Raw genomic sequence first — 13,879 nt, forward strand, 5'->3', positions numbered from 1 at the left:
AAAGATCAAGAGAAGGTAAGAATCCAGAGGGAGGGGTCCAGGTGGAGGGAGCATATTGGAGGTGGGTAAAAGGATCCGTTGAACGGGGAGACTCATGCCCAAAGAAGTGAGCCCGGAGAAGAAGATGGCGGAAGAAGCATCGTGCCGAGCCCGAAATTCATTGAGATGAGGGCGTAAGGGTATGAAACTAAGTCCTTTGCTGAGTACTGAACGTTCAGCGTCGGAGAGGGGAAGGTCAGAGTGTATAGTGAATACACGGCTGGGGCTGGGATTGGAAGATGGGGTGGGGACGGAGGGACAGGCAAGGGTGGAGGGTCCTAGATGGGTGTTGGTGTCGATGAGTTGTTGGAGCTTGCATTCTTTAGCACTTGAGAGAAAGAGAAAAAGTTTCTTATTGAGGCGTCGGATGAGACGAAGAATAAAATGAAACTGGGGGCACGCGCAGCTTTGAAAAAGGTGGTGCTGCTGGAGGGAGAGGTCGAGTGTGTTCATATGGCAGCGCATGGCACTGAGCGTGGATCTCAGAATGTGTCCGAAACAGCAGTCCGAGAGGCAGTTGCTACTCAGCACTGAAAAAACAAGCTTTTTGAAGTTATTGTAAATTTATGATGATTCCATTGTGCCAAGCACTGCCCATGTTCACAATATATCACACATTGAACATTCTTTGTACACAACCAGGCAACGCTGCATGGGATGGTTCTTCTGAGGGATACTTACTCTCATGAACACCTCACAGCACTTCAAATAGGTTTTTTAATATAACCTCAACAAACATAAATATTAAACCAGACTGTATCAACACATTCATGATACACAATGATTATTAGTTTAGTGGGGCTTGTTTGCACAAAGTTAATTAAATAGATATTTAAGATACAAAGAAAACTGTAAATTTTAGAGATGTGAAATAAAACAGACAATACAGAAGATCTGTGAACATCAGGGCATCAACATGCCAGCAGTTTTGACAAAGGGCTTCCAAAGTTCATCTGTTTTCACTTCTTCCCATACTGCCAGACCTACAGGCAAGTTTTAGAGAAGACATTCAGGGCACTCACCTTGTATGTTCAAGACATGTTCAACAGTGACATCATTAAGTTTCTTTTTCTGCATCTCTGCACGGATTCGCATGGCTTGATTGGCATATGGCGTCACAACTCCTATGCTATTTTCATCCAGCTTCCCCCAGGCCACTGGCCATCTCCTCTGCAATTCTTCCACTTGCTCAGCTACTTCCAAAACCTGAAACAGATTACATTTAAATAGTATAATCATTATCCTCCCATGATTCATAACCTCCCAAAAACAAACAGGTTTGCTTAGCACCCTCTTAAAAATGCTACTTCAGGAAGACAAAGTAGTAAAATTATTTGGCAGTGACCAACTTGCACAGAAACTGGGAGTATTTCAGGCTGCAACTTATTTAAAAGGTCATTGGTACTTGAATGGTCAATTTGGACGGGCTCACTTCCTAGATTGGCTGTTCTGATAAGTAAACTGCTCAGCATAGTAATTCTGTGCTGCAGACAAAACAATACCTACTTACAAACATTTCAAAAAACATGCATTGACTGGAAAAGATAAAATTCATAGTAGCAGATGGATCTTGCACCATTTATTAACAAGGTCATTAAATATCTCACAGCCCTGGAGCTCCAAATAAAATACTGAAACAGATAGCTTGTGTACCAGGAATCAATACATTAAGTGCAACATCTTCACTGTAGCATTTATTAACTCCAGTTTTGGTACCATATCTGATTCAAGAAATATGCCTTTGACCAAACACCGATGTATATGTCCAGTACTCCACTTTAAGATGTTCAATACGGCATTGATCCTATGGTAAATTAAAATGTTTAGCCACCTTGACCTTAAGCTCAGCCTATCCTGCCAACAGAAACAGATATAATTAATTAATATCAATGAAGGCACTAATTCATGACAGATTACAAACCAATGATGGACTTCTATGTTTCAAAGGGCCACCACATTCTTTCAAGGAATTGTTGCTTGTGATTCAGCATGAGCAATACGTAATATACTTCAAAAAGTAATTAACATCTGTTCACAAGCAAACCCATTTATTGATCACTTTTCCTGTAAAGACGTCTCTACGCATTTTCCCATCTCCAATTATTTCTGCATGAATTACTTTGAGACCTTTTGCTTACATGATAAAGTGCCAAATAAATACAATTATTTGTTGCCCTACACCTTCTCTTGTTTTCTCTCTACATGTGCCACTTCAACAGTTTCTCTCCCATCTGTACGCTTCTTAAAACCTTTCTCATTGTCTCTGGATGTATGTCTGATTTTAGTCACCCGGCGAGATCTTCTCTTGCCCTTGATGTCACCTTTTCTCTGCCTCCCCATCTCAGGATGCTTCTCATGCACTTGCTCTCCTCTCTCAAGATCTTATTTCAACTCTATAAACTTCTCTCATTCTATGTCCATTACGGACTTTCCTTTCATGTCTGAAACTTGATTGCATCCACTCATTGCAGGCCTAACCCACATGTGTATATAAAACTGTATCATATATGAGTCTATGGACACCTTAACTGCTTCTTTTTTACAGTCATTTTATGTGAGGTGCCGGTCCTGAGTGAAGTGGTTCAATGTTGATGCCACTTTTGTTTCAAATTTATATTAATGGCTGATTCAGAAACTCAGTGTAAATTGGTCAAATTTATAGATGGTACCAAACTAGAAAGGGCAGTTAGATCACAAAGGGCAGCTCAGAAATTACAAAATGAGTTCGACAGATTATTTAATTGGGCAGAGCAACAATGAGTGAAATTTAATATGGATAGATATAAGATGTTGCACATAGAATTGACACATGCTCCATGAATGATGTTGAAATAGTTAAGGATGAAGTTGGAAGAGGCCCGAGTCTTAGACTCAACGTTACACTGGTTCAACCAATGCACAGCAGTGTATCAATTAACTTGATAAAATAGGCCAAAACAGTAGATACAGGTAGAGGAAATCCTGAGCAAACTGTACAGGGTTCTGATCCACCTGCATCTCGGGAAGTATGTCCAGTCTGGCCATTGAGACAAAATAGAAACACTCAAGAACTGGAGGGAATTAGAAGAAGAATGACTCTATTGTCACAAATTATGAGCAAAGATTGAAGAATCTTAGGCATTTCTGTTCTGAAAGGAAGTACCTGAAACACAATCTTTAGAGGCATAAAACACAGTTTTATAGAAAATTAAAATCCTGAAAATGACTTTAAGCTAAATTGTAAGACTTCGACAAGGGTTCAAAGTAATTTAAATGAAAATTAGAACTAAGATCAAAAAGTACTGCTGAAAAAAGAGACATGCTGTTGAAGCTTCTGGTCTTGCACTCCATAGAACCATAGAAAAGTTACAGCACAGAAGGAGGCCATTTGGCCTATCTTGTCCATGCCAGCCTAAGGATACCCAGGTGCCCTTTCTAATCCCACCTTCCTGCACCTGGCCCATAGCCCTGCAGCTTACAGCACTTAAGGCACAGATCCAGGTACTTTTTAAAAGAGTTTAAAGTTTCTGCCTCTACCACCAACTTGGGCAGCGAATTCCAGACACCCACTACCCTCTGCATAAAAAAGTTCTTCCTCATGTCCTCCCTACACCTTCTGCCACTTATCTTGAAACTATGTCCCCTTGTTCTAGAATTCTCCACCAAGGGAAACAATTTTATCCTGTCCACTCTATCTATTCCCCTCATAATTTTGTACACCTCAAACAAATCACCTCTTAGCCTTCTTTGTTCTAAGGAAAATAACCCCAACCTATCGAGTCTCTCCTCGTAGCTGCACTTTTCTAACTCTGGCAACATTCTTGTAAACCTTCTCTGCACACTCTCCAGAGCTATTATATCCTTCCTGTAATGTGTTGACCAGAACTGCACGCAATACTCCAGCTGTGGCCTCACCAGTGTTTTACACAATTCCAACATTATATCCTTACTTTTATATTCTATCCCTCTGCCAATAAAGGAGAGCATTCCATATGCCTTCTTTACAATCTTTTCTACTTGAACTGCTGCCTTCAGGAACCTGTGTACTTGTACACCATGATCTCTCACTTCATCTACCCCTCTTAGTATATTTCCATTTATTGTGTAATCCCTGTAACTGACCTCCCTAAATGTGTGACCTTATACTTCTCTATGTTAAAATCCATCTGCCACTTTACTGCCCACTCCACCAACCCATCTATATCGTTTTGGAGATTATGGCTACCCTCTACACTATCCACTACTCGGCCAAACTTTGTGTCATCTGCAAATTTCCCACGTTCACATCCAAATCATTAATATATAACACAAACAGCAAGGGTGCCAACACTGAGCCCTGTGGAACACCACTTGAGACAACTTTCCATTCGCAAAGGCATCCATCGACCATTACCCTTTGTTTCCTGTTACAAAGCCAACCTTTTATCCAGTTTGCCACATTACCCTGAATCCCATGGGCTTTTACTTTCCTGACCAATCTGCCATGTGGTACCTTGTCAAATGCCTTGCTAAAATCCATGTACACAACATCCACTGCACTATCAACCCTTCTTGTCATTTCCTCAAAGAATTGAATCAAATTTGTGAGGCAAGACCTTCCTTTAGTAAATCCATGCTGACCATCCCTGACTAGTCCATGCCTTTCCACATGACAATTAATCCTATCTCTCAGAATTGATTCTACTAATTTGCTCACCACCGATGTAAGACTAACTGGCCTATAATTGTTTGGCATTTCCTTTGATCCCTTTTTAAACAATGGAACTACATTTGCATTTCTCCAGTCCTCCAGTACCTCCCCTGTACCTAGTGAAGATTGGAAAATCATCCTCAGAGCATCTGCTATCTCTTCCCTGACTTCCTTCAGCAGCCTCAGAAACAATCCATCTGGTCCTGGTGACTTATCGACTTTCAAGGATTTCAACCCTTCGAGTACTTCCTCTCTCTTTATAACTATCCCGTCCAATATCTCGCAGTGTTCTTCCTGAACTAATATATCTACATCCTCCCTTTCCTTTGTAAACACGGAGACAAAATATTCATTCAAAACCCTTCCCACAGTCTGTACATCTACACACAAGTTTCCATCTTCATCTCTAATAGGTCCCACTTTTTCCTTAACTAACCTTTTCGCAATAATCTATTGGTAAAACATCTTTGGGTTATCTTTAACTTTACTTGCTAATTTTTTTTCATGCCCTCTCTTTGATTTCCTTACTTCCTTTTTTACTTCGTCCCTGCACTTCCGACATTCATCTAGGCTATCTGCAGTGCTTAGTTCCTTGTGCCTATCATACGCTTTCTTTTTCTGTTTGATCTTCCCCTGTATTCCTCTAGACAACCAGGGGGGTCTAGATTTGATAATACCACTCTTATTTTTGTAGGGGGCATGTCTACTTTGTACTATTAGGATCTCGCTTTTTAGTGCTTCCTCCAGCAGTGATGTCCAGTCCACCTCAGCCAAGTCCCTTCTCATTTCTGCAAAACTTGCCTTCCCCCAGTTCAAGACTTTTACTCATGACTTATCTCTGTCCTTTTCCACGGTAATGCTAAATCTAACTGAATTGTGATCACTGTCCCCGAAAAGGTCGCCAACTGTCACTACACCCACTTGCCCTTCTTCATTCCTCAAGACTAGGTCTAGAATTGCATCTCCTCTCGTTGGGTTTGTCACTAACTGGTTGAAAAAATTTTCCTGGACACACTGCATGAATTTTTCTCCCTCAGTGCCCATTATATTGTTTGAATCCCAGTTGATGTTAGGATAGTTGAAGTCTCCTACTATTATTGCCCTCTTGTTCTTACAAGCAGAAATTTGCCTACATATTTGTTCTTCTATCTCCCTGGCACTATTTGGGGGTCTGTAGCATACTCCCAATAGTGTGACTAACCCTTTTTTATTTCTAAGCTCAATCCATAAAGCCTCATTTGTTGACCCATTTAGTATATCATCCCTTCTCACAACTGGAATTGATTCTTTAATCATTAGTGCTACTGCCCCCCCCACCCCCCTTTCTTTTATCTCCTACTCTATCGTGTCTGAAGATTCTGTAACTAGGGATATTAAGCTGCCAGTTTTGTCCCTCCTATAGCCAGGTCTCCGTTATAGCAATGTGTCTACTTGTGCCCTTAACTCAGCTACCTTGTTTGTAATACTCCTTGTATTGAAGTATAAATAGTTTATCCCCGTCAATTTCCCTTGCTGGACACTTTGTAAACTTTGCTTCCCCTGTATCTCCACGTCCATCACAACGTCCCTAGCTAATGTTCCACCTCCATTTTTCTGATCTGAATCTGACCTATCTGATCCTACTCCTGGGATCCCATCCCCCTGCCACACTAGTTTAAATACTCCCCAACAGAATTAGCAAAAGCCCCCACAAGGACACTGCCTGGGCGCAGCCCGTCCGGTTTGTACAGGTCCCACCTTTCCCAAAACCGGTCCCAATGCCTCAAGAATCTGAATCCCTCCTGGCTACACCATCTATCCAGCTACATGTTCATTTGGTCTATCCTCTTATTCCTGCTCTCGCTAGCACATGGAACTGGGAGTAATCCTGAGATTACTACATTTGAGGTCCTGCATTTTAATTTATCTCCTAACTTCCTGTACTGAGCTTGCAGGTCCTCATCCCTTAGTTTACCTATGTCATTGGTACCAAAGCGTACCACGACCACTGGCTGTTTACCTTCCCTCCCCAGAATGTCCTGCAGCCGCTCTGTGACATCCTGGTACCAGGGAGGCAACATACCATCCTTGATACACGTTTTCAGCCACAGAAGCATCCGTCTGTGCCCCTAACTATTGAATCCCCTATCACTATAGCCCCGCCACTTGTTTTCCTCCCATCCCTCTGAGCAGCAGAGCCACCCACGGTGCCATGAACTTGGCTGTTGCTGCTTTCCATTGAGAGGCCATCCCCCTCAACAGTATCCAAAGCAGTATATCTGTTAGAGAGGGGGATGACCGCAGGGACTCCGGTACTACCTTCCTGAATCTTTTACTGTTCCTGATGGTCACCCATTCCCTTTCTGCCTGTGTAATCTTCACCTGCGGTGTGACCACTTCATTAAACATGCTATCCACGACTTGCTCAGCATCACGGATGCTCCACAATGAGTCTTTCCGCAGCTCCAGCTCCGAAATCCGGTTAACTAGAAGCTGCATTTGGACACACCTTCCGACTACATAGTCATCAGGGACGCTGGAACATGCGCAGGAATGCCAAATTTCAAAGGGAGCAGTAATTTAAACTGCATGAGAAAATGATGCTGATTGGTTGGCAAGTTGACTCTCATTGGTTGAGGCATTGCCAAGGAGAATATCCAGGAACTATTGTCCCACACTTCTGTTTAATTCAAAAAAGCTACAATGTCTGGACATGTTCCTTTTGCCTGGAGAGGACTGGTTCCTGTGAACCAATATATGTGGTGTCCAGCAAGCGTAAGTGGGCCACATTACGAGCCCAACTGATAGTCATAAATTTGTTGTTGGTGTAATTCTTAGTGGACTCTGGATTGTTCAGTAAGTGCTGTCCAATCACGGAGTAACATCTAACATTAGATATTGGCTCAGGTCTTCCATGCAGCGGCAATGATCTCTCATTGCCGCTGTGCTCGAAAATTCACCTGTCTCAATGCTGTTATGCATTTCTACCAGGGACTTCAGAGCCCGGCATTCACAGAAGTACTCAGAGCAGAGTTGGGGGAAGACAGGACAATGCCTGCTGCCTTTTTATGGTACCAGCTTCCATATGGTAAGTTTAAAGGTCCAGTTTGAATATTAGTGAACAGGTGGAGTCTGTGGAGTGGGTGGACTGTGTGGGTTGGTGAGGTGGCTAAGTGATTAGGGGGTAGGTGGGTGAGGGGTTAAGTGGGTAGGGGAGTAGGTCAATGAGTGGGTAGTCGGGTCGGGTAAATAGTTGGGTCAGGTTGTGGGGGGGTTGATATTTGGGTCGGGGTGTACTCAGGTGGTTGGAGGTACTTGGATCAGGGGAGGTAGTTGGGTCGGGTCGGGGGTTTTGTTGGGGGGAATAGTAGGATTGAGTTGGGAGGTAGTCGGGTGCTCGGAGGGGTAGTCAGAGGGTTGGGGATAGTCAGAGGGTGACTGGGGGTCAGTTGAGTAGTGACCCGGATGTAAGACTAGATTTTTTCTGTCTAACATTTTCTGGGTAATGACCGAGGTAAGTACCATGGAACTGTCCCAAATCTCCAACTCTAACTCAGAGCCAGAGACATTCGTGCAACAAGGAGGGGAGCAAGCGGGCAATTCCCACGGAGGTCCACGCTTCATGACTTCCACAGGGTCCCAACACACATCTACATTCATACATATAGCCTGGTAGGTTCTGAATTTTGCAAGCATAGGCTGGTTGAATACGGTCAGCTGAAAGGATGTGCTGTTTGATCCGCCAGTCGTTGGGACATACATTCTATGAACCCGAGACTGCGTTGGCACTGAAATTCATATACCACATTATTCATTTGTCTGGTAGGCAGAATATCTTTTTGGCTTGCAAAACTCAGAACATAATGTCTAACATCAGGTGTGACTCCGTGATCGGACAGCACTTTTCAGTAATACTCACGTGCAGTACTACCAAGCGACTATCAATATCAAATAGTTCTTCAGGCTGTGGCCATCACATTGAATAGATTTCCAAATTGAGAAGTGGAGGTGAAAACACTACATAATGTCGAAAACAATTGGATGCAATAATGGGGGACTTTAAAGTAATTCCAGCTGGTTGAATGAACCAGGATCAAACATCTTTCCTCTGGTTGTGAATATCTAGTTCATATTTCATATGTTTTAGAATATAACTTTTATTTTTAGGAATTAAAGTTTAACTGTAGAAAATTGAGGTATTTGGTTTAGAAATTGGTGAGCAACCCTGGGGTGAACACAGTTCAAACAAGTTTGGAGTTTATTACACTTAAAAGGTTGGGGCCATGTTGACTTAAGAGGTTACCATCTGGAAAGGTAAGATCAAAAAACAGCAGGTGGGCTTACTTAGCTAAAGAAATGGAAACAAGATGCTTGCAATCCTTGCAGTATGAGTAAATTAGTTTAAAAGCATTTGGAAACCCTGAACAGTTGTAAAATCCATTTTTTTCTTCAGATCAAAGAAGTAATTTTAAACAAGGGTTACTTAACCAAAAGGTTTGTTTGAGGACATCCCAGAGCACACCACATCACCGTGGAGATGGGTGGAGTTCAGGAAGATTCCTAGTTTCAATTTATCTGCATGTTTGCTGAGAGCGAGATGCAACTTGGACCTAGTGTGTGCAGTTTACAGCTCACTGGGAGAAGATAGTCAAAGTAAATGACAGTTAGTCGGGCCTGCACTATATGTAGAGAAAAGGCTAACTTCATAATTTGCCATGCAGGAATGCAGGTAGGGTTTAATCTCAGTTTGGATTTCACGAGGGAAAAAAAATTACCTAGTTTGAAGTCAGTGGAAAGACCTACAGTGGTCCTCAAAGACTCTTGTGGCAAAAGAACATACGGACAAGGAACAGGAGTGGGCCATTAAGCCCCTCAAGCCTGCCCCACCATTTAATAAGATCATAGCTGATCTGATAGTAACCTGAAATCTGCATCCCACCTACCAGTGATAACCTATAACTCCCTTGCTTACCAAGAATCTATCCACCTGTGCCTTAAAAACTATTCAAAGACTCTGCTTCCACCATCTTTTCAGGAAGAGAGTTCCAAAGACTCATGATGCTCTGAGTGCAAAAATTTCTTCTCAACTCTGTTTGAAACGGCGACCCTTTATTTTTAAAACAGTGACCCCTCATTCTAGATTTTTCCAGAAGAGGAAACATCCTCTCCATATCCACTCTGTCACGACCCCTCAGGATCTTATATGTTTCAATCAAACTACCTCTTAATCTTCTAAACTCCAGCAGATACAAGACTAGTCTGTCTAACTTTTACTCATAAAACAACCCACCCATTCCAGGTATTAGTCTGGTAAACCTCCTCTGAACTGCTTCCAACACATTTACATCCTTCCCTAAATAAGATGACCAATACTGTACACAGTACTCCAAATGTGATCTCACTAGTAAACTGTACAACTCAAGCATAACCTCCCTACTTTTGTATTCAATTCCCTGCGCAATAAATGATGACATTCTGTTAGCTTTCCTAATTACTTGCTGTACTTGCATATTAGCCTTTTGTGATTCATGCACTAGGATGCCCAGATCCCTCTGCATCTCAGAGCTCTGCAATCTCTCACCATTTAGATAATATGCTTCTCTTTTATCCTTCCTGCCAAAACAGAGAATTTCACATTTTCCCACATTATACTCCATTTGTCAGATCTTTGCCCATTCACTTAACCTTTCTATATCTTTATGTAGCCTCCTTATGACCTCTTCACAACTTACTTTCCTACCTAACTTGTGTCATCAGCAAATTTGGCAACCATCACTTCAATCCCTTCATCCAAGTCATTTATATAAATTGTAAATAGTTGAGGTCCCAGCACTGATCCCTGTGGCACACCATTCGTTACATCTTGCCAACCTGAAAAAGACCCATTTATGCCTACTCTCTGTGATCAGCAGTTTAGCCAGGAAGTATTGGGAAGGAACCCAGAACAAGGGATTGTGATATGTGTAGTCAAGCAATGGTAAATGAAAGTTTTACCTCTGAGAAGATCTGGAACTAAGGAGAATTAAAGTTGCTTCCAAAGGACTGTGGCATGTGATCCCTACAGGAGGAAATAACTTTTAAGATATTGTAACACAAGAGAATTCTTGGGGAAAGTAAGAAGTAAACTTAAGGGCATAAGCTAAGGTGTTAATCATATTTGCTTTGTTTAATTTGTTCCATATACAATAAATTTTGGGTTTTGTTTAAAAAGGTAAAGTCTTGTGGTGTGGTTTTATTGATTTAAAGATTTCTCTTTAAATATTAACAGTCCCAAATAGGATCGTAACACTCTCACAAAATTATCTTGTGATATGCAATTTATTCAAATTAAAAATGTATATCTTAAATGCCATGCATAAAAGTATATATTATATTTAATGGGATTTGCAGAGATAAAACTAGATAGATTCCACAGATAAACATTCCAGTTAAATTCTCAGAGGGGTTGCAATAGTTACAGATATAAACATGTAGCATTGGAGAGTTCCAATTTGCAGCAACTCTGCCTGCTGGCAGGTCCCAGCATCCTTTTTTTTAGGTCGTTCATGGGATGGAAATGTCTTTTTCCTTCGAGTCACACAGCATCCTGCCTTGGAATTATCTCACCATTCCTTCACTGGCACTGGGTCAAAATCCTGGAACTCCTTCCCTAACTGCACTGTGGGCGTTGCCACACCATACAGACTCCAATGCTTTAAGAAATCGGCACACCACCACTTTCTCAAGGGCAGCTAGGGATGAGCATTGAATGCTGCCCTTGTGACTATTTGTTATCACCTCTTATCAGTAACTATCAAAATGATGTATCAACATCAACAACTTCTGCACTGGAACTGGACTAGTGCCTAGGTTTAAACATTGGTGTTTAATTTGTCTGACAGTGATATTACAGTTGCATGATTTCAAGAGGCCAATTAGTTCTTCAAGAAGAACAGGTGTGAAATGAGAATGGACAGTGGAAGCTCCATAATAGAGACTACATTTTGTACATTAGAGCATTTACAGGTCAGCCACAGCCCTAAAGTTGCAAGCACCCACAAAGATGTACTTAGCCACTACATTATTAAAACGCTTCCACTAAAAATCAAGGGTCTCAAAACCTTTTGCTGTTGAAGTATAGATGGCAACTGTGTAAAAGTACTTTCAACAGCAATATTCCCTCTAATTTGGAAAAAGCATAACAAACTATTTTGAATTCTCCAGACTTGGAGCAGGAGTCTGTTCTAGGAATGACTGGTATTTGGGGCATGAACTCACCCTGAATCTGCTCATTTGATCTCACTAGTGGCCCATGGCAGTAAGCAGGTCTATGGAATCTTGTGTTGATCAATATCCTCATTGTGGATCAATTAGCAGAGAATGGAAAATTCATTTAGGGCCTTGCACACAGAGGCATGTTCAGCCCTTACCCAAAAAAAGGTGGATTACCTTGCAGAGGGCCTTTCTTTTTATTCCCATTGTTTAACTTTAGACTTAATTGGTGATTTTTAAAATTTTGTGTCAATTAAAGAATGAATGGTTACTGGAAGAACAGTAATTTGCCACCAAGTTGTACCTTCCTCAATCTTTGCATATTGTTCAATATCCATATAAAAGCTGAATGACAGCAACCTAAGAAGCAGGCAAAAAAAGCCAGCGTACATAAGAACATAAGAAATAGGAGCAGAAGTAAGCAATTTGGCCCCTCAAGCCTGCTCCACCATTCAATAGGGTCATGGCTGATCTGATTGTGGCCTTCAACACACTTTCCTGTATGCCCCCCATAAACCTTGACTCCATATTGATCAAAAATCTAACTCAGCCTTGAAAGTATTCAATGACCACTGCCCTCTGAGGTAGAGAATTCCAAAGATCAACAACCTCAGGGAAGAAATCCCTCCTCACCTGTCTTAAATGGGAGACCCCTTATTTTGAAACTGTGCCCCTAGTTCTAGATTCCCCCCAAAAGGGAAACATTCTCTCAGCATCTAGCCTGTCAAGCCCCTTCAGAACTTTATGTTTCAATAAGGTTCTTTCTCATTCTTTTAAACTCCAGTGAATATAGGCCAGCCTGCTCAACTTTTGCTCATGACAATCCTTGCATCCCAGGAAACAACTGAGTGAACCTTCTCTGAACTGCTCCCAAAGCAAGTATGTCCTTATTTAAATAAGGAGACCAAAACTGTGTGCAGCACACTAGGTGTGGTCTCACCAATGCTCTGTACAGCTGCAGCAAGCCTCCCCTACTTTTATACTACGTCTCCCTTGCAATAAAGGCCAACGTTGCATTAGCCTTCCTAATTACTTGCCGTACCTGCATGCTAACTTTCTGCAATTCAGTACAAGGACACCCAGATCCTTCTGTACTGCGTCACTCTGCAGTCTCTCTCCATTTAAATAATATTCTGCATTTCTAGTCTTCCCACCAAATTGGACAACCTCACATTTTCCCACATTATACTCCATCTGCCAAACTTTTGCCCATTGACTTAATCTGTCAATATCCCTTTTCAGACTCTTTGTGTGCTCCTCAAAACTTACTTTCCTATCTTTGTATCATCAGCAAATATCCTCTTCCTTCATCCAAGTCTTTAATATAGATTGCAAATAGTTGAAGCCCAAGCACTAATCCTTGTGGTGCTCCACTAATTAGTTTGCCAACCTGAAATGACCTATTAATCCAAACTCTGTTTCCTGTTAGTTAGCCAATCTTCCACCATGATAATCTTTACTTCCAAAAGCTCTTAGCTTATGTTATAACCTGTTATGTGCATCTTATTGAATGCCTTTAGGAAATCTAAATGCACAATATCAACTGGTTCCCCTTTATCCACCCTACTCGTTACGTCCTCATATGGCAAACATGATTTTCCATTCATAAAATCATGTCAACTTTGCTTGATTGTATTTTGATTTTCTAAATGTCCAGCTACCACTTCCTTTTAGAGTTGAGCACTGCAACAGTCATGCTCTTCCCACCAATACCATGTAAGTAGTCTCATACTGGAAGCATTCCTCATTCTGGACATGAACATGGCTTATTATGAGAGATTTTGATAGAATAGAGAGATAAAAACTACGATGTCTGGTTATTAACCTGCTCAACAGAGGGAATAGATTTAAAATCATTGACAAAAGATCCAAAGGGGAGATGAGGAGATTTTCCTCACTGAGTCATTTGGATCTGAAATGTTCCATCTGAAAAGATGATGG

At 41.5% G+C, this 13,879-nt stretch overlaps 1 protein-coding gene across 4 annotated transcripts in view; it reads right to left on the reverse strand.

Moving 5' to 3' along the window:
* Positions 1-13,879, reverse strand: part of LOC121288094 (probable helicase with zinc finger domain) — a 471,833-nt gene that overhangs the window by 250,481 nt on the left and 207,473 nt on the right. For all 4 annotated transcript variants that reach the window (XM_041206411.1, XM_041206410.1, XM_041206412.1 and 1 more), the window contains one exon: positions 1,062-1,245. In XM_041206411.1, coding sequence (XP_041062345.1) covers positions 1,062-1,245 — 184 coding nt within the window. The remainder of the gene's footprint in view (positions 1-1,061; positions 1,246-13,879) is intronic.

The sequence above is a fragment of the Carcharodon carcharias genome, chromosome 15, assembly GCF_017639515.1.
Source record: "Carcharodon carcharias isolate sCarCar2 chromosome 15, sCarCar2.pri, whole genome shotgun sequence".
Classification (NCBI taxonomy): Eukaryota; Metazoa; Chordata; class Chondrichthyes; order Lamniformes; family Lamnidae; genus Carcharodon; species Carcharodon carcharias.